At 43.1% G+C, this 20,490-nt stretch overlaps 1 protein-coding gene across 1 annotated transcript in view; it reads left to right on the top strand.

Annotated features, from left to right (window-relative positions):
• myo3a (myosin IIIA) overlaps positions 1-20,490 on the top strand; it is a 64,040-nt gene that overhangs the window by 3,552 nt on the left and 39,998 nt on the right. The window contains exons 2-4 of the mRNA XM_038997242.1: positions 155-289; positions 13,763-13,867; positions 15,274-15,373. Coding sequence (XP_038853170.1) covers positions 155-289; positions 13,763-13,867; positions 15,274-15,373 — 340 coding nt within the window. The remainder of the gene's footprint in view (positions 1-154; positions 290-13,762; positions 13,868-15,273; positions 15,374-20,490) is intronic.

Below are 20,490 nucleotides of genomic sequence, written 5' to 3'. Positions count from 1 at the left end.
GATTTGGCATATGATTGAATACATAACATGACAAACAATCTATCATAAGATTTGGCTGCAGAACACCAAATTGTCACAGATTAGGTCATTGAGGATTCATGATAAGTCTCCTGTCATTTTACATTGTTGACCCATGTTGGTTATTGTTTTCCAGGATATCGATGAGGAGATTGAAGCAGAATACAATATCCTCAAGGCTCTCTCTGACCACTCCAATGTGGTTAAATTCTTCGGGATGTACTACCAGAAGGATGTCAAAAACGGGGACCAGTTGTGGCTAGTTCTTGAGGTAAAGCCCACAATGTTTTTTTGCTGTACATCAATGTGACTAACTATTTACATTTTAGTCAATTATAAGACACTCTTATCCAGAGTGACTTACAGAAGCAATTAGGGTTAAGTGCCTTGGTCAATGATAGATTTGTTCAACTAGTCGGCTCTATACTAGGTAGACAGCACAGTGGTGAAGGGACAAGGCAGGGGAAGGTATTATGTAACAGTATAAGATCCAGCAGGAGGTCTGGACATACAGCTTTCCCATAGAAGGCCATATGGGCTCTGGTGTCATTGGCTCAACCTGTGTCGTGCTGAGTGAAGCAGAGGAGGGATTTGCATTTCCTGGGCTGTCTCCACGAATCAGTGTGGACAGCTGATTTTGCTCTTGTCTGGCTGAGTGCAGTATATTCTGGGTGTCCAGGGGCTGTTTTCACAACTGCAAATATAAGTTCATTACACTTTTTATACTACCCTGCAATCGCCAACACATTGCCTGGCTCAGGTATTTTGTTTTCACATTGTCCTTTGGAGCACAGTTCAAGCAACTTATTGTGGATTCGTAACCAGTTTAGCTCAGCTTGGCTCAGCTCGGCTCAGTAGTGTCTAAAGGGTATAGGTGTCCTGAATGCTGGCCGTCAAGGGCCACTTAATTTGCTGTTCTTCTCCAGTCAATGGTTTGAATGATCAATTAATACAGTTTATTGACCAGAGTCGTTGATTGAAAGGTATGGATGGAAAACCAGAAAACATAACTGGTCTGGAGGACCTGAGTTGGGGATACCTTCTCTGGAGGCTCCATCATGGGAAGCTTATGTTCAGTATTGGTGTGAGTAAGACTCAACATCAGGTAGAGGATTTAGCTGAGCAATGTGCCTCAAGATTATAGCAGGTATCCCCAGGTGACCCTTTAATACGACGCACATTAACATGAACATTAAAAGATCAACATGTATAAATATTGTTCAAACTCAAGCATGTGTTGTTACAGTTTAGTAGTGAGTTTTTAGGGCAATACAAAGGCACAATGTCAGCAGTCCAGTAAGCTTGTCAGTGTTACTAACTATTCTACTGTAAGTACAGTGTAATGCCTCGATTAAAAAGGATTTCCTCATTTCGACATGTCAAGTCAAGCGCAGTATTTGGCTGGCTCAAGAGGAAGAATAACCACAGTGAAGTCTGAGACTTTTGCCTGGCTGCTTTTTATTCACACAATGAAAAACAACCGTATCCTTCTGAACGTACTGAGTGTGAATTTCGTGACTCAATTATGAAAACGGTGTTTTTTGAGAGAAAAATTTCAAGGGGACCTTGTTGATGTTATGATTGTGAGAGGCAGTGTGGCCCGTAGCTCTGCATCCTTTACATTGTATTTCCCCCAGAATGCCAAGCTCCAGACAAACGTGTTTTACGGAGGTCAACCTGCGTCTGAGGAAAGTGTTAGCGAGATCTGATGCGCCACTAGCTGAGCTTTGTGCTGTCTGATATTTGACCCTCAAATTTGAGATCCTGCTGTGAAGATCGAGAGAGACTGTTTCAAATATTATATGAACTGCTGGTAATAATGGTCAGCTGGCCCAGGAGGCTCTGGTGGGAAAGCTCACAGCGCCAAAAGTCACACATGCTGTCTGTGTTAGATGTTCAGATTCCAGTTGTGTGTTCGTTTGTGTCTAATCACATAATATCTTTGTATGTAGGGTTAGATGTAGGATATTTTCTGTATGTTACCGAACAGTGTTTGCCAGTGTAATTGTGTGCGTTTTTGAGTTGTGTGAGTGTGATTGTGAATGTATATGTGCACTTGCGTGCATTGTGTGTGCACGTGTGTCCCCGGCATTTGTTTGTGAGCCCCTATTGAAGCATGCAGGACAAGCGGCCTCTCTGCTGTGCCTCAGGGAAAGTTATTTGTTGGCCTGCTTCTTAACTGATGTTGTCCTCCGTGCCGCTGTGTTCTGTGTGATGCTTCAGCCTGTTTCCATTACCCTAGCCTCTTTTACAAGTCTGTAATCTAAGGTAAAGTAGCCAAGCTTGAACAAAGCTCACACATTTCTGTTATCCAAGCTCAGAGGGCTTGAACATTATCAACTATCCCCTCTCGGTGTAATGCTAACCCAGTAGATAGTTTTCACATCGCCAGCTTATGTTTCTGCCTGGCTCTCCTCAGTTTCCTTCTCGGTGGAAGGGTCGTTTAATCACCTGTCTGACTTTAGATGTCAGGCTCCTCTCTGAATGAAAGTTGGACTTCAAACCAATAATGTTACCAGCAGGAGGACAGGGGTTTTCTGTTAGCATGATCACCATAAGCATACTCTGAATACAATGTTACCACACCATTCAGACTTCCAAAGCATACCAATCAAGGGCCGCAGTCTTAGTTAGAGTAAATCCTATTCTGTCACAAGGCAGGTGTTGATATGTACCAATTGGGCCTTTGTTTTAAGTCCTCACTAGGACTCCCTGAGGTATTTCAGTGGAGCACATTTACCGCGGGTTAGAAAAGCAAAGCCAGTGTTTGGGCGAGTTCAGTCAACTTTGCTACTTTGTTTGCTCTCTATCCCCACTGTGTTTTGCATATCTGTATGCAAACTCTTTCCTCATTCAAAAACCTCAAGCCAGCAGGCCAAATCTGAGGGACTAATCCACGGGGCCTGCCAGTCGCGTTTCTGGACGCAGTGTGTGTGTGTGTGTGTGTGTGTGTGTGTGTGTGTGTGTGTGTGTGTGTGTGTGTGTGTGTGTGTGTGTGTGTGTGTGTGTGTGTGTGTGTGTGTGTGTGTGTGTGTGTGTGTGTGTGTGTGTGTGTGTGTGTGTGTGTGTGTATGAGAGTGTGTGCATGTGTGTGTATTTATACAAAGGGAGAGGGGAAAATACAAAGGGGCGAGGATGGGTGATAGAGGATGCAATCACCATGGTTACAGTCCTTCCTTCTGAACTGTAATTTTCCGTGGTTCATTGTGGATCAGAGGATCCCCTCTCCTCACGCCTCGCTGCTCATTATGACGACGATCTGCACAAATTGCATCCTTCACTTTGTTGCTTCCTCATTGGGCCTCATTGGGCTCTGCTCTTGTGCTTATAACTCAGTCTCTCTAGTGGACTCCTTTATGATAGATAGCGGATGTGGGGAGATGAGGGAGCTTTCATCTTTTGCTCCCAATCTGGGTCCATTGAAGGTTTGAGACCTCAACCCTATAAAAACTTCAAAGATACCAATAAAGGGACCAATTTGATTCTCTAATTGGGAATATTGTCGACCTAAATTGTATACCTTGATATTTTTGGTTCTCATGGTTGAATGGTAAACCCAAGGAGCTGTGCTATTTATGGGGCAGCAAGTAGCCTAGTGGTTAGAGCGTTGGGCCAGTAACCGAAAGGTTGCTAGATCGAATCCTAAAAATCTGTCGTTCTGCCCCTAACAAGGCAGTTAACCCACTGTTCCTGGGCCGTCATTGTAAATAAGAATTTGTTCTTACCTTACTTGCCTAGTAGAATTTTTTTAAATGTAATTATCAAGATCTTATTTCACATGGCTTTTTAAATTTACTTGGTACTTTATGATGAAAAGCCATGAACTAACATAATTAGGAGTTTAGTTAGGAATAACTTTAATTCAACTTTAATGTTCTCCTGTCTTTGAAATCAAATCAAATGTTATTTGTCACGTGCGCCGAATACAACAGGTGTAGACCCTTACAGCATTTACATTTACATTTACATTTAAGTCATTTAGCAGACGCTCTTATCCAGAGCGACTTACAAATTGGTGCATTCACCTTATGATATCCAGTGGAACAACCACTTTACAATAGTGCATCTAAATCTTTTAAGGGGGGGGGGGGGGGGGGGGGGGGGGGTTAGAAGGATTATCCTTTATCCTATCCTAGGTATTCCTTAAAGAGGTGGGGTTTCAGGTGTCTCCGGAAGGTGGTGATTGACTCCGCTGACCTGGCGTTGTGAGGGAGTTTGTTCCACCATTGGGGTGCCAGAGCAGCGAACAGTTTTGACTGGGCTGAGCGGGAACTGTACTTCCTCAGAGGTAGGGAGGCGAGCAGGGCAGAGGTGGATGAACGCAGTGCCCTTGTTTGGGTGTAGGGCCTGATCAGAGCCTGAAGGTACGGAGGTGCCGTTCCCCTCACAGCTCCGTAGGCAAGCACCATGGTCTTGTAGCGGATGCGAGCTTCAACTGGAAGCCAGTGGAGAGAGCGGAGGAGCGGGGTGACGTGAGAGAACTTGGGAAGGTTGAACACCAGACGGGCTGCGGCGTTCTGGATGAGTTGTAGGGGTTTAATGGCACAGGCAGGGAGCCCAGCCAACAGCGAGTTGCAGTAATCCAGACGGGAGATGACAAGTGCCTGGATTAGGACCTGCGCCGCTTCCTGTGTGAGGCAGGGTCGTACTCTGCGAATGTTGTAGAGCATGAACCTACAGGAACGGGTCACCGCCTTGATGTTAGTTGAGAACGACAGGGTGTTGTCCAGGATCACGCCAAGGTTCTTAGCACTCTGGGAGGAGGACACAATGGAGTTGTCAACCGTGATGGCGAGATCATGGAACGGGCAGTCCTTCCCCGGGAGGAAGAGCAGCTCCGTCTTGCCGAGGTTCAGCTTGAGGTGGTGATCCGTCATCCACACTGATATGTCTGCCAGACATGCAGAGATGCGATTCGCCACCTGGTTATCAGAAGGGGGAAAGGAGAAGATGAATTGTGTGTCGTCTGCATAGCAATGATAGGAGAGACCATGTGAGGATATGACAGAGCCAAGTGACTTGGTGTATAGCGAGAATAGGAGAGGGCCTAGAACAGAGCCCTGGGGGACACCAGTGGTGAGAGCACGTGGTGCGGACAGATTCTCGCCACGCCACCTGGTAGGAGCGACCTGTCAGGTAGGACGCAATCCAAGCGTGGGCCGCGCCGGAGATGCCCAACTCGAGTAAGGTCTACAGTGAAATGCTTACTTACAGGCTCTAACCAACACCTGGGAGCGGCCCGTCAGGAAATGCAAGATCTAGTTGCAGAGGGAGGTGTTTAGTCCCAGGATCCTTAGCTTAGTGATGAGCTTTGAGGGTACTATGGTGTTGAACTCTGAGCTGTAGTCAATGAATAGCATTCTTTCATCGGTGTTCCTTTTGTCCAGGAGGGAAAGTACAGTGTGGAGTGCATCATCTGTGGATCTGTTTGGGCGGCATGCAAATTGGAGTGGGTCTAAGGTTTCTGGGATAATGGTGTTGTTGTGACATTACCAGCCTTTCAACACACTTCATGGCTACGGACGTGAGTGCTACGGGTCTGTAGTCATCTAGGCAGGTTGCCTTCATGTTCTTGGGCACAGGGACTATGGTGGTCTGCTTGAAACATGTTGGTATTACAGACTCAATCAGGGACATGTTGAAAATGTCAGTGAAGACACCTGCCAGTTGGTCAGCACATGCCCGGAGCACACGTCCTGGTAATCTGTCTGGCCCTGCAGCCTTGTGAATGTTGACCTGTTTAAAAGTCTTACTCACGTCGGCTTCGGAGACTGTGCTCACACAGTCGTCCGGAACAGCTAATGCTCTCATGTATGTCTTAGTGTTGCTTGTCTCGAAGCGAGCATAGAAGTGATTTAGCTCGTCTGGTAGGCTCGTGTCACTGGGCAGCTCGCGGCTGTGCTTCCCTTTGTAGTCTGTAATAGTTTGCAAGCCCTGCCACATAAGATGAGCGTCGGAGCCGGTGTAGTACAATTCAATCTTAGCCCTGTATTGACGCTTTGCCTGTTTGATAGTTCATCGGAGGGCATAGCTGGATTTCTTATAAGCTTCCGGCTTAGAGTCGCGCACCTTGAAAGCGGCAGCTCTACCCTTTAGCTCAGTGCGAATGTTGCCTGTAATCCATGGCTTCTGGTTGGGGTATGTATGTACAGTCACTGTGGGGACGACGTCCTTGATGCACTTATTGATAAAGCCAGTGACTGATGATAAAGCCAGTGACTGATGTGGTGTACTCCTCAATGCCATCGGAAGAATCCCGGAACATGTTCCAGTCTGTGATAGCAAAACACACAAAGCAGTGTTTCAGTCCCTTATTATCAATTATGCAAACAACCTCTATAACGTCAGCCCAATGTTACATTTTGAATTATTATCTTTTTGTGGTACTAATAGCTCTTCCAGCATCGTATTAGTCATAAATTGATATTGCTGTGTATTCTGTGCCCATGTTGTATTTATGATTTTTATTTTAATCAGTGGACCTTAGTCTTCTCCTCACTAACAGCACATAACACATTGCTAATTAAGTGATACTGCCTGAGAAGCCGGTGTTCGGAGGATATATTGGCACAGGTGTTGTGTACCATCATATTCAAATAATGATTGACATATTTTCATTAAAGACGTTAATTTGATTAAATTATTCATACTATTTAATCCTTCCATGAGATATAGTCCTGACACAAATCTAGGGTTGCTACCCAAGCCGGCTGGTTGTTCATTCTATCGGTTAGGTTGCCAGAGACCCAATCGTGAAGTCTTTTCGTTCTCAATCTATGGACCTTCGTTCTAAATGTTTCGTTGCCGTGATGGCTAGCAACATTCTTATCCCTTGCTTGCTAGCTAGCCAACTTCGGCTAACACAGTCACGTCAAACAGTGCAGCCAGAATAACAGCAAAGTGCAGCATTTGTGTTTGATTAAGCTGTTTTCTTGTGACATTTATTTCGATACATCCATAACAATGAGCTAATGATGTGCAATTTTGCCTGGCATAGAACATTTGCTCTCTCGCCAGGACACTGTTCAGAGGAGCTAGCCATCAACACAGCTAACACAATCACATAAAACTGAAGCTGGAATGACAGCAAACCAGCTGCATTTAGTTTCTTTTGACCTCTTTTTCCACTGACATTTCTTTGTATATATCCATAAAAAGGATGCTGGTTCATGATTTCGACTGTCTGAGTAAAGCTGCTTGCTTGTCTGTCTCATCCAGAGTCCCAACATCTTCATTATGGTGGGACAGCTGCAAATTGAGTTTTGATATTGAAACAATGTTGCAAATGTCGGAGAGATAGACGGCAACGTTTACACAAATCTCTGCTATTTTTTGTGGTGGAGATCAAGTTTATAAATTGCCTGGTTGGGCTGATCAGACAGTGGATTGCGCAGTGAGATAGAACAGTAAATGGGCATTTTAACGTCATAGCCTTAGCCGGTGGTAACTTGTGGAATAGACACCGGCTGGAATTAAGTTTTAGCCAATCAGCATCCAGGATTACACCCACCTGTTGTATAAAAGGAAATAAGGCCTCGAGTGCCAGGAAGTGAAGTGGTTGGCAGGATAAAGCTAGCATCTTGGGTAGTTCTGGCTTCACATATGTTTTTAATCTCTGCACCCAGAATCAAGTCATGCGTGCGTGCTTGGTCAGCTACTCAACAAATGTAAAATGGTTTGTCTGAAACGAGTGACTTCCTATGTGCAGGGCTAGCTATACATATGCCTGACTACTGCTGTTTCCCCTCACTGAGTTGCTACACAATGTCGAGGTTCCAGTTCCTCACAGAGATACGGTGCCTAAAGACACCCTGTCTTACACTTACACTGTGTGCTTTTGGAAGTCATCGAATCAAATCAAATTTGATTTGTCACATACACGTGTTTAGCAGATGTTATAACGGGTGTAGCGAAATGAGTGGTAAGGTAAGCCGATGTAAAAATACTTGTAGCCATGTCATTCAGTATCAAAGCTCAAAGGATAACCTCTGAGCTGATAACACCAGACTTAAACTGTAATGCAAACTCTTATGTAGGTAAGCTAGTTGAACAGCAATGCGCCAAAACAACGGTTAGTGTCATCAGTAGTGGCATGATCACAGTGTTATGGCAGTTGTCGTCAGCGTTTACATATTGTTACATACATGGCTAAATATTGTACAGACTTATTTTCAAACCAATGAAAATGATCCAAAACAACCAAACAATTACCATGAAGCACGTTGGCATGATTAGTATTGGAGCACACTGCAACCATCAATTCTATGACCACCATCCCACCATAATAATGAAGGATCATTGCAGCGATGGCATGTTTAATGCAGATAAACTAACAGGGGGGAGATTGCGTTCATTATACACCGGGTGACTTAAATATTGAGACAGCGATCCCTATGATAGGGGTAGATAATTGTTCCGTCTGTGAAATGAGCTGAGAAGATGGATCCGTGGTCTGACGTTTAAATAGCCCGGCACTCTGCTTTTTGACACACATATATCAATCATAGTGTGCCGCTGCTTCAAACCCTCGGCCACTCTGCCCTTGTGTACCCAATACCTTAATTTGAACAGCAATCCAGTGCTCTGTTCTACGCTTTAAGTTGTGAAATCATTTCATATAAAGTACTAATAACATGCATCTAATCATGTTTAATGTTCTTTTTTGAAACACACTATTTGTCTTTCAGCTCTGTTGTCTTCAAGCCTGCATTTTACTCCCTTAAAAACACTGTCCTTATTCTCCCTGACTCCAAGTCGTCGCCAACTCTGGCCGTTATTAATTGACAATGAGGTTTATAATGGCTTTGTTTTTAGGGCTTTAAATAAACACAGTCAGAAATCAGAGACCTTGGCCTGAGGACCAGACACGCACACCATGCACTCACACACGTACACACACACACCCACACACGCACGCGCACACGCACGCACGCACGCACACACACACGCACACGCGCACGCACACACGCATGCGCATGCACACACGCACACACGCACACACGCACACACACACACACACACACACACACACACACACACACACACACACACACACACACACACACACACACACACACACACACACACACACAATGATTAAACATCATTTTTGTTACAAGTTGAAAAGTAACAAAGGTCCTTTTATGGAGACATCTCTTTGTGCTGCAGTAAACATAGATCTACACAATTATACTGCTCAATATAACTAGCTGCACCTGTAGAGAAAACATCTCCAAGCTTAAAATGGAATGCCCAATCAAAAGAGGGGGGTATGGGGAGGGGGGGGCATACATATTTGTGACATCCTCATCATCTTTTCTTCTTCTTTTTTTCATGGTCTTTGATCCATTAAACTCATTTACATGACAAAAGCAGCACCTGATCTGTATTGGATCATCTCCTGTTCTGTTTCGAGGCTTACTGGCCAAACCTTTGAGCTGACAAAGAAGAACTATGGTGATTCACAATATGCATTTCTTTTGAAGCTGTCTTGTTGCGTTGTGGTGATTGGTTAAGGTCCACATATCCTATAGGCGGGATCATCATGTGATGACTCACAGTACCCACTGACAGCTCTTAGCTAATGATTGACAGGACCCAGTATAGCAATGATGATGACCCAGTATGGAGCTCAGAAAGCTTCACATCCCTACTACTAGTTATCTATCGTCATCGGGTTTCCACTAGCTACCACAACCACAAAGTCAAAATGGCTATATCGTAAAAATGTATTAAAACAAAAATGTGCTTTTGTCTTCATTTAAGGTTAGAGTTAGGCATTAAGTTAGCAGTGTGGTTAGGGTTAAGGTTAGGTTTAAAATCTGATTTGAAGAAAATAAATTGAAATAGGTGGTGTTTATGACTTTATGGTTGTGGTAACTAGTTTGTGTACAGTATTTCATACCATCCCTCCATTTTTATTGTGGGTATAAATAGCAGGCTAAGACTTTTAAATCCAACAGCTAGTCTAGCAGAAGGTAGGGGGATGGAGCCGGTGATGGCAGCTAACAGTATTAGCCCCTAAGTCTCAAGTCATTTCCATACAACATGTGAGGAATTATGTTCATGTCTGACTGTAACAATGTGCCCACAGTCTCTCGCGGGGAGATAACCATGAGGTTTCAAAATGAAGCCAAAATCTGACATTAAAGTATATGTTCTTCGTGTAGACTTGTCTGAACTCTGGGGATATTTGACCAATGTTGACAGAAGAGACAATCTGATTTGATGGGTTCTGGTTTAGGGCCAAATGTGGGTATTGATGGAATTAGCTATTTTGGGATGTGTACCTGTAACAGTAGTTGGCAACATGACTTGAAGTGACTCAAATGCAAGAACTTAATAAGCTAATACGCTACATCTAGGTAATCCCAAATAGAAAACAATGTAGCTAAGTGTGAAATTTCACACGTCGTCTTTAGTCAGCCAGGGGGTGCGACTGCCTCTTTCAACATGTCCAAAATAATTAATGTTGGCGTTAAATGGGGCACTCTAGAAGACCAAACAGTGTGGCTGGGAGAGAGAGTGCTAACGTTTAGCTTGGCTAATGCCATGGCACTGGAGCCTAGCTAGCTCATTAAAATGGATCGGTCTGCCTTGCCCTGTGTAATTTAATGATGACAGGTGATCTCGGCTGTGATGTGGACTCTGACGTCAGGCTCAGCCGGCTCTCTGAGACGCTCCTGTCTGCAGAGGCTTCTGATACGCCCTGCTTGACTGCAGTCTGTCTGCAAAGGCTGATAGGAAATAGCCGGGGCTTGCAGGAAGTGAAGTGAAGTATTACTGTTACAGTTTATGGAATACTGGGGTTTTGACTGAGCTTCTATTTAACAATGTTTTTCCATATCATCAGGACAGACAGACAGACATGCAGGTACAACATATCATGGTTTAGTCCTTGCGAGGGCAAATCAGTTTGCCCATGTTCAGCCCTCTAGGGGTCTGTGTGAAGCTCTCACATGTGAAGGGTGCTTGACATCATCTGACTTCCCTAACAATACACCACCTGGCTACCACACATCTTGTCTGTCGTCATCACACGTCTTGACGTCCGTATCTAAGTGTTGAAGGAAACATAAGAAAACAGGAGAATTTAAGCATATCAAAGCGGCACGTCCATCTACAGTCATGACCAAAATTACTGGCACCCTTGATAAAGATGAGCAAAAAAGACAAATACTGAGCTATATTGTGTGCCCAAAAAAATTCAGAAATGCTATTATTTTCTGCTAACACAACTGCTCAGATTTGATTTAACAAGGTATCTTTTTATTTTTGTAGATTTTTACGTGTCAAAATGATTGGCACCACTGTTTTTATTGCTACGGCAGGATAACAACACTGAGCCGTTAGACCAATCCATCTTTCCAGATCCTTGATGTCCTTCATATGTGTTTACGGACTGCCCTCTTCAATTCAAACCACAGGTTTTCAATGGGTTTCAAGTGTTGCAAATGTTGATTTTGCGGTCGATTAACCATTTCTTTGTGGATTTTGATTAGTTCTTGGGGTTATTGTCTTGCTGGAAGATCCACTTGCAGCCAAGTTTCAGCCTCCTGGTAGAGGCAGCCAGGTTTTTTGGCTAAAATGTCCTGGTACTGGGTAAAGTTCATTGTGTCGTTGACCTCATCAATGGCCCCACGACCAGTGGAAGCAAAATAGCCCCATAACCTCAAGCTCGGCCGCCATATTTTACTGTAAGTATGGGGTTCTTTTCTGTAGTATGCATCCTTTTTTTGATGACAAATTGTTTTGGGGCTCTTTGGCCACACATACCAGTGGTTGAAAACGGGCAGCACTAATTCTGACCCCTATCTTTTATATAGTTATTTAATTGTCTATTCATTTTATTAGTTTAAGATAATATCACTTTTAAATGTTTTGGAGCATTACAATATTGCTCAGTATTTGTATTATTCATTTTATACAGTCTTTTTTGCGCATCTTTATCAAGGGTGCCAATAATTACGGTCATGACTGTATATTCGAACCATTTCCTTTCCTTTCCCCCATTTAAAAAGTGCACACTGTGTACTGTAAACTGTAGACTAAGTGGAACAGGCAAATTACAACTCCCTGTGGTTAGCTCAATGAATGCATGTAACTGGCAGAGAAACATGAGGGCAGAAACACAGTGCACAATGGCTTTGGGCCATGTGGACAGAATGTTAATGAGATCAGAAAATGGCTCTGTCTTTTTGGGAACTCCTTACGAAGTCACAAACAGAGAAGCTATCTATAAAAACCTGGTTGTGTTACTGCATTTTTCCTCGATCAATTTCCCATCCTCATATATTTTGGGAATTTAGTATTAAAACATTGTTTTTGCTTGCATTTCCGTGACTTGTGAATGATCATGGAAACAAATATCACAAAAACGCTATAAACTCTCTATAACTTGTTACCATTACATCATAGTAGACATGATTACATTGATGATTACACTTTGTGTTTTGTGACTCACTCTGAGAATTATTGTGAAACATTTTTAGGTTGTCCTCCACAAGAGGATGCTTCTAATTTTCTGTAACCACTGAATTTTCTTCCCTCATTATCCTTTCAATTCACAAGTGAGACAGAGATGTCTCTGATTATAGGAGTGTAAGTGTTCTACGCATAATTAGACAAATAGACATTTCCCTTTTTGAATGCAAAATGCTTTTATGCATGCAATTCCTCATGAAAATGCAGGCAAAACAAGTACCACTTCTGAGAGTGCATAGACAAAATATTTATTGCTTGATTCAAGCTTTCCACTGATGCAGATGAGATGTCATTGTATCTGTCTATAAAGTACTTAGACACAGCTACTTAGAGTGTACTATTATGTGGCACTCTGTTTCCTCCACATCTCAGTCGGCACTCAAGGGCGTTTTCCCCTTTATCTGGAGGTCAGGTGATGACAGCCCAAAATAATGGGGTATTATTGTTGCCTTGGCAACACATAGGGCAATTTTCTGTGATTTTCCTGTGATTTTCAGGCAGGCGTTGACATAATCGAGCCACATCTCACTTTAAGGAGATAGATTGTGCTACTCACAATGTAACATAGCAACCTTTATGTAGTATGCGGAAAGTTACAATTCTTCGTACGAGAGATATGTTGTGTAATCAAGCGTAGGTTTTTTTTTTTTTTTTTTTTGTGGTGGAAAATGAGCACTGATCACTTGGTAATGAAAACAAATCCAATGACTCAAGTCTGCTTTCCCTTGACATTCTGCTCAGTAAAGCTCTCTGCCAAATGTATACTTTAAAACACTTTTCGTGGGTTTTCATCAAGGCATATGCATATGCATGGACTTTAATCTTCCTGACAGGAATAGTCTCCAAAGTAGGCGGAGGTGCTTCATTCGAGGACCTCGATTCGCACATCTTTAATAATTACAGTTTAGTCATCACAAAGCCGATTATACCCCTCTTAGGAGAATCTGCATTTTCTCTATACGCACAATTCCTACCTCCCCCTAAGCTGTTTCATATAGATAAGCGTAGAGAGATTGAACAAAATAATCAACTATCACCACCATGGTCTTCAGAGCTTTGAAGATTCCTTCTGAAATCTTAATTTTATACCCAGCGCTTTTATCAGAAGGGTGTTACACAATGCGAAGCTACGGTATGCACATCGAGATGTGGCATATCTAGATTTAAGCTCATTGTCTCAGCTTTGGCCAGAATATGCTGACTCACGCTACGGTTTAGCAAAGGAAAGCTATTGTCTTCTCTCTTTCTTATGTGCCTGTAGCTCTGCAATGGAGGTTCGGTGACAGACCTGGCCAAAGGCATGCTGAAGAGAGGGGACAGAATGGATGAGGCGATCATTGCCTATATCATACACGAGGCCCTCACGGTAAGCATGCTCTTTGAACGGTGGATGGACTTGTGACAGAGAGAGAGAGAGAGAGTCGCTCACCAACCAAGATTTCACAAAATGGGACAAACACCAAATTGAGACTCTGCATGCAGAATTCTGCAAAAATATCCTCCGTGTACAACGTAGAACACCAAATAATGCATGCAGAGCAGAATTAGGCCGATACCCACTAATTATCAAAATCCAGAAAAGAGCCGTTAAATTCTACAACCACCTAAAAGGAAGCGATTCCCAAACCTTCCATAACAAAGCCATCACCTACAGAGAGATGAACCTGGAGAAGAGTCCCCTAAGCAAGCTGGTCCTAGGGCTCTGTTCACAAACACAAACACACCCCACAGAGCCCCAGGACAACAGCACAATTAGACCCAACCAAATCATGAGAAAACAAAAAGATAATTACTTGACACATTGGAAAGAATTAACAAAAAAACAGAGCAAACTAGAATGCTATTTGGCCCTAAACAGAGAGTACACAGTGGCAGAATACCTGACCACTGTGACTGACCCAAACTTAAGGAAAGCTTTGACTATGTACAGACTCAGTGAGCATAGCCTTGCTATTGAGAAAGGCCGCCGTAGGCAGACATGGCTCTCAAGAGAAGACAGGCTATGTGCACACTGCCCACAAAATGAGGTGGAAACTGAGCTGCACTTCCTAACCTCCTGCCCAATGTATGACCATATTAGAGAGACATATTTCCCTCAGATTACACAGATCCACAAAGAATTTGAAAACAAATCCAATTTTGATAAACTCCCATATCTACTGGGAGAAATTCCACAGTGTGCCATCACAGCAGCAAGATTTGTGACCTGTTGCCACAAGAAAAGGGCAACCAGTGAAGAACAAACACCATTGTAAATACAACCCATATTTATGCTTATTTATTTTAACTTGTGTGCTTTAACCATTTGTACATTGTTACAACACTGTATATATATAATATAACATTTGTAATGTCTTTATTGTTTTGAAACTTCTGTATGTGTAATGTTTACTGTTAATTTGTATTGTTTATTTCACTTTTGTATAATATCTACCTCACTTGCTTTGGCAATGTTAACACATGTTTCCCATGCCAATAAAGCCCCTTGAATTGAATTGAATTGAATTGAATTGAATTGAGAGAGAGAGAGAGAGAGAGAGAGAGAGAGAGAGAGAGAGAGAGAGAGAGAGAGAGAGAGAGAGAGAGAGAGAGAGAGAGAGAGAGAGAGAGAGAGAGAGAGAGAGAGAGAGAGAGAGAGAGAGAGAGAGAGAGAGAGAGAGAGAGAGAGAGAGAGAGAGAGAGAGAGAGACTGAAAATTACTTTTCCCAACTATGAATTGAATGACCCTCTTTCCGATGACTTACTATATTACTACTATCTCTACTGTTACAGGGTCTCCATCACCTGCACATCAACAAGACCATCCACCGGGATGTCAAAGGCAACAACATCCTACTGACCACACAAGGAGGGGTGAAGCTGGTGGACTTTGGTACGCTCTGTGGTCTGTGTGTGTGTGTGTGTGTGTGTGTGTGTGTGTGTGTGTGTGTGTGTGTGTCTGTCTGGCTCAGTATATTGTGTTCATTTGTCAGCCGTCTATGTGTGCCTACGTGTCTGTGATACTGCCGATGGATCAAATCCATTACCCCAAATTGTTTGCCACCTTAATTGGCTTACATTTATTTTCTTATCCAGGGTGGAATACGTTTACCCGGTGGTGGGAAGGTGGTAGGTGGGTAGCCGCAAATACATTTCCATTAGACGCAGTGTCTCCTGCATTTGGCCTCACCGCAGAGGACATTGTTGTTATTTCCTCTGTGTTAGCAATGCAGCGCTGATTTGTTTTGTGTTATTCTCAACCAAATGAAGCTCTCTGTGCACTAGCCAGAATCTGAATAAGGAGAAATGATTCAGGCCATTTCAAGCGGTGACTCAGCGAAGCTCCTTTGGGGCCTGAAAAGCAGCATGCCTCTTTCCATTACAGCTGAATCTCCTCTTTATTCAGCCTGTTAAGCGAAGCTTCTCTTAAAAGCATCAACCTGCGCATGTTGCTGCCTCCCTCTCTTCCCTCACTTAAACCAATGAGTAATGCGTCTTGTGAATTTTTGTCGGCTCCATAGAAATTCCACGAATAACACACTTCGCCCATTTGCGCTCTCTGTTGCCGCTCCTCTGTTTAACACTTCCATTAACGAGGTATTCACTTCTGAGGAGGCTCCACTTTAGCTATAAGCTACTCTCAAGTGATACTCTCATGACTCGCTGTGCTCGCCCAATCCCTCAGTAAGATGGTCGCCACCCGCTTCAGTCCATATCAGCCCCAGTGCAGAGGCAATGTAAAGATGCTAATTACGTTGGGGGAATTCTGGGTAGCGGAGAGATAACGGGGAAGCTTGGCATTCACGCAATGAGGGTAGAAAGGGAGGAGGAGGGTGAACCTGGACATATGAAATAAGCAGATAGGAGGAGCAGACCCCACAGAGGGAAAGAGAGAGGGAGACAGTGATGACTCACAACCCCACAGAGAGAAAGAGAGAGGGAGACAGTGATGACTCACAACCCCACAGAGAGAAAGAGAGAGGGAGACAGTGATGACTCATGACCCCACAGAGGGAAAGAGAGAGGGAGATAGTGATGACTCACAACCCCACAGAGAGAAAGAGAGAGGGAGACAGTGATGACTCATGACCCCACAGAGCAAAAGAGAGAGGAAGATAGTGATGACTCATGACCCCACAGAGAGAAAGAGAGAGAGAGATAGTGATGACTCATGAAACCCACAGAGAGAAAGAGATAGGAAGATAGTGATGACTCATGACCCCACAAAGAGAGAAAGAGAGAGGGAGACAGTGATGACTCATGACCCCACAGAGATAAAGAGATAGGGAGATAGTGATGACTCACGACCCCACAGAGAGACAGCGAGAGGGAGATAGTGATGACTCACAACCCCACAGAGAGAAAGCGAGAGGGAGATAGTGATGACTCATGTTTCAAAGTTCCCCTGGCTCCGTCAAAGTCAGTCAACAGAAAAGCCTTGTTTGGTCAGGATAGTAAAGTAATGGTAGACTATAGAAAAGCTATGGTGTTGTTACAGAGAAGCTGTCATTTAGACACACAATGTGCTCCTTCCACTCTGTTGTTTAATATTTCACTCACCACATTCCCGATGAATACTTCATTCAAATGAGGGCAGAATTCAATCAAACCTGCACTCCAGGAAACACCCTGTACCCCTCCCTTTCAAATGACCATTCTGCATGATCTGATTTAGCAAATACTAGTGCTACACTCTACAATATGAATACAGAGTTAGGAGGTGACCTATAAACAACTAGGACTGTTGGAGGCTGTCTGAATATCCCATGGTCAGATTCATTTGATCAAGCATGCCTTTATTTTGACAAGCACCCCATCAGAAATAAATAACGCCCCATACGTTTGTACAGAGACACAGAGATCTGTGTTTTACAGTGTGGTGTTATGTTGGTTTCATCAGTGTTTCTGAGGCTGTAAACTATAATACATATCACTGATACGAGGGGGGGGTACCAAAATGTTATGCATTTTTTTTTTAAATCTCATTTGCAGGGGCTCTTTTCCAGAGCGACTTACAGGAAGGAGCTTTGTTCAAGGGCTCGTCAACAGATGTTTCACCTAGTCAGCTCAGGGATTCGAACAGCGACCTTTTGGTTACTGACCAAACGCTCTTAATTTAACCGCTAGGCTACTTGCCGCATAAATATGTGTTGCTGTGACAAAAACAAAGATTGTCATGGGAACAGAGAAGAGTTTGTTATGTTTCTTCATTTAGCTTCAAATGTGCTGTCGTTATGGTGAGAATCACCCAAATCCTCCTCCACTGAATTAATGTAGTCTACTCTTGTTGGGGTTGGCGACCCATGTTATCTCACCCACTGTGAAAACTAAAAGACACTCAACTGCACATTTATTCAAATAGGCTTTCATGCTGTGCAGGAAAAATTGTATTCCGCTTCTCTCCTGAATCCTGGTAACTGATTTTGATAAGAGAAAGGCTGGGGAATATATAAATGATACGTGGAGCTACAGACAGACAGACAGACGGCCTAGAGCGACGAAATAGACAGACAGTGGTGATATAGGGGGCTGGACATAGGTGGCTAGGAGAGAGGGGGGACAGAGAGAGAGAGAGAGAGAGAGAGAGAGAGAGAGGAAGATAGGAGGGACACGTGCTCCACGCGTGTCCTGCGTCACGCCGAGGCTAATAGTTTTCCATGTGGGGGACTGGCACGTCCCACGCTACACTAAGCAGCTGAAAAGATAAAACCCCTGCAGTGACTCATCACCACCCTGAGAAAAAAGAAGCCCTGAAAAAGAGAAGAAGAATATGGATGGGAGGCCATCTTTTCAGTTTCTTAATGAATATGCTAATTGACAGTGTTATCTCTCTGATGATTATTAAGGGTGTTCCGCCGGGCCCTGCCTCTGGGTAATGTTGTAGAAAAAGAACGGCCACGGGGGCTTTTTATAGGCCCGTCTTTGTGCATACGTGTCAGGGCCTCATAACCATTTCATCACACGTAATGAAATGGTTAAATACTGTTTAATATGTGTGAACATATGTGTGTAGGACGTGTGTGTTTGATTGGGTGTAGGTTTTCTGTGTGTGTGTGTGCGTGTGCGTGTGCGTGTGCGTGTGCGTGTGTGTAAGCAGGTAGCCTAGCGATTAAGGACATTGGGCCGGTAACCGAATGGTTGCTGGTTTGAATCCCAGTCCTGACTAGGTGAAAAGTCTGTCGATGTGCCCTTGAGCAAGTCACTTAACCCAAGTCGCTCTGATAAATGACTCAAATGTGTCTGTGTACTGACTATCTGTGCACATTTTTCTGCTAGTAACATGTATGTGTTCGTGCATGCATCGTTTGTGTGTGTGTGCATGCATGAACGTGTGTAAGCACAGTGTGTCAGCCCTGTGTATATCCCCTCCTGCATATAATCCTAATCCCTTTTGATGTTTGCTACAGCACCGTTGAGAATCTGCTGCTTACTGCATTCCTTCTCCTGGCTATTCATTCCATCCAGAATTCAGTTTAACCCATTCAACAAGGAGGTCCTCGGAGAGATATCCAACATATACTCTTTACAAATAACATCATTTTATACTCTAGTTCATTAATATTTACTATACAGTTACATACAGCATAGATAAAACAAACATTGTTTTACAAATTTGTGATTTGTTGACTCAGATGGAGTGTACTGTATACTGTATATTAATCTATGCTAGCAACATGTCATATACTGTATTGTAAATACTTTGGAATTCTCCAGTTGTCTGTTTAAACATATAAGCACATAGTAACCACATAGCTATTTGTTGATGCACAGCTTCTCTCTCAGTCCGTAGTTGTCCTGCTGCATTCTGTTGATAGCCTAGTACTCATCGGTGGATTCAGTTCAAGCTGTTCCTCTACCACCTACTGCAGCTTCACACTGATTTGTCTGGACTGGAGTCTGGAGTCACGACTGTGGCTCGGCCTGTCGTTGATTGTCCAGACATTTTGATATTAACACATGAGCAGTGGTGGAAAAAGTACCCAATTTTCATACTTGAGTAAAAGTAAAGATACCTTAATCAAAAATGACTAAAGTGAAAGTGAAAATCACCCAGTAAAATTCTACTTGAGTAAAAGTCTAAAAGTATTTGGTTTTAAATATATTTAAGTATCAAAAATCAATGTAAATGCTAAAATATACTTAAGTATCAAAAGTAAAAGTATAAATCATTTCAAATTCCTTATTTTAAGCAAACCAGATGGCATCATTTTCTTGTTTTTTAAATTGACAGATAGCCAGTAGCCACTCCAACACTCAGACATCATTTACAAATGAAACGTGTGTTTAGTGAGTCTGCCAGATCAGGCAGTAGGGATGACAAGGGATGGTCTCTTGATAAGTGCGTGAATTTGACCATTTTTCTGTCATGCTAAGCATATAAAATGTAACGAGTACTGTAAAATGGAGTAAAAAATAATATTATTTTCTTTAGGAACGTAGTGAAGTAAAAGTTAAACGGTAAAGTACAGATACCCCCCCAAAAAACGACTTAAGTATTACATTCAAGTATTTTTACTAAAGTACTTTACACCACTGCACATGAGTGTTACTCATGTGTGTAACATCTTCCTACCCTCACAACTGTGAAGGTAGGAAGAGAAAGCAGCCTTCTGCTAATGGCTATGGTCACAGTGAAGAGCCGACCCGTGGTCCCATTCAGATTGACTGGACCTTTAGAATAATTCTTAGTTAAATATCCACCGTAGACGTAGCTGTTTGAGATGTATACAGTCTCCTTTCAAAATGACCAGAAGATAATGTGAACACTTACCAATTGATACCAATTAAATCATGTCATGGTTTGAATGGGTTTAGTCGGTATTGTGTAGATTAGAAAGCAAGTGCTAATAAAGTCGTTCTGAGGTTTGTTCGTGATGGATCTCTAGTCAAATGCACTGCTAAATCACCTGAGGGTATTTGTGATGCAAAGCAATCCATCATTTGCTTGAGAGCTATCACAAGTTGGCGTGTGTATAGGCTATGTTTGAGGCTATGTGTGTGTGTTTGAGT

This window comes from Salvelinus namaycush, chromosome 7 (genome assembly GCF_016432855.1).
Source record: "Salvelinus namaycush isolate Seneca chromosome 7, SaNama_1.0, whole genome shotgun sequence".
Lineage (NCBI taxonomy): Eukaryota > Metazoa > Chordata > Actinopteri > Salmoniformes > Salmonidae > Salvelinus > Salvelinus namaycush.
Note: the sequence above shows the minus strand (reverse complement) of the source record. Positions and strands in the feature narration are given on the sequence as shown.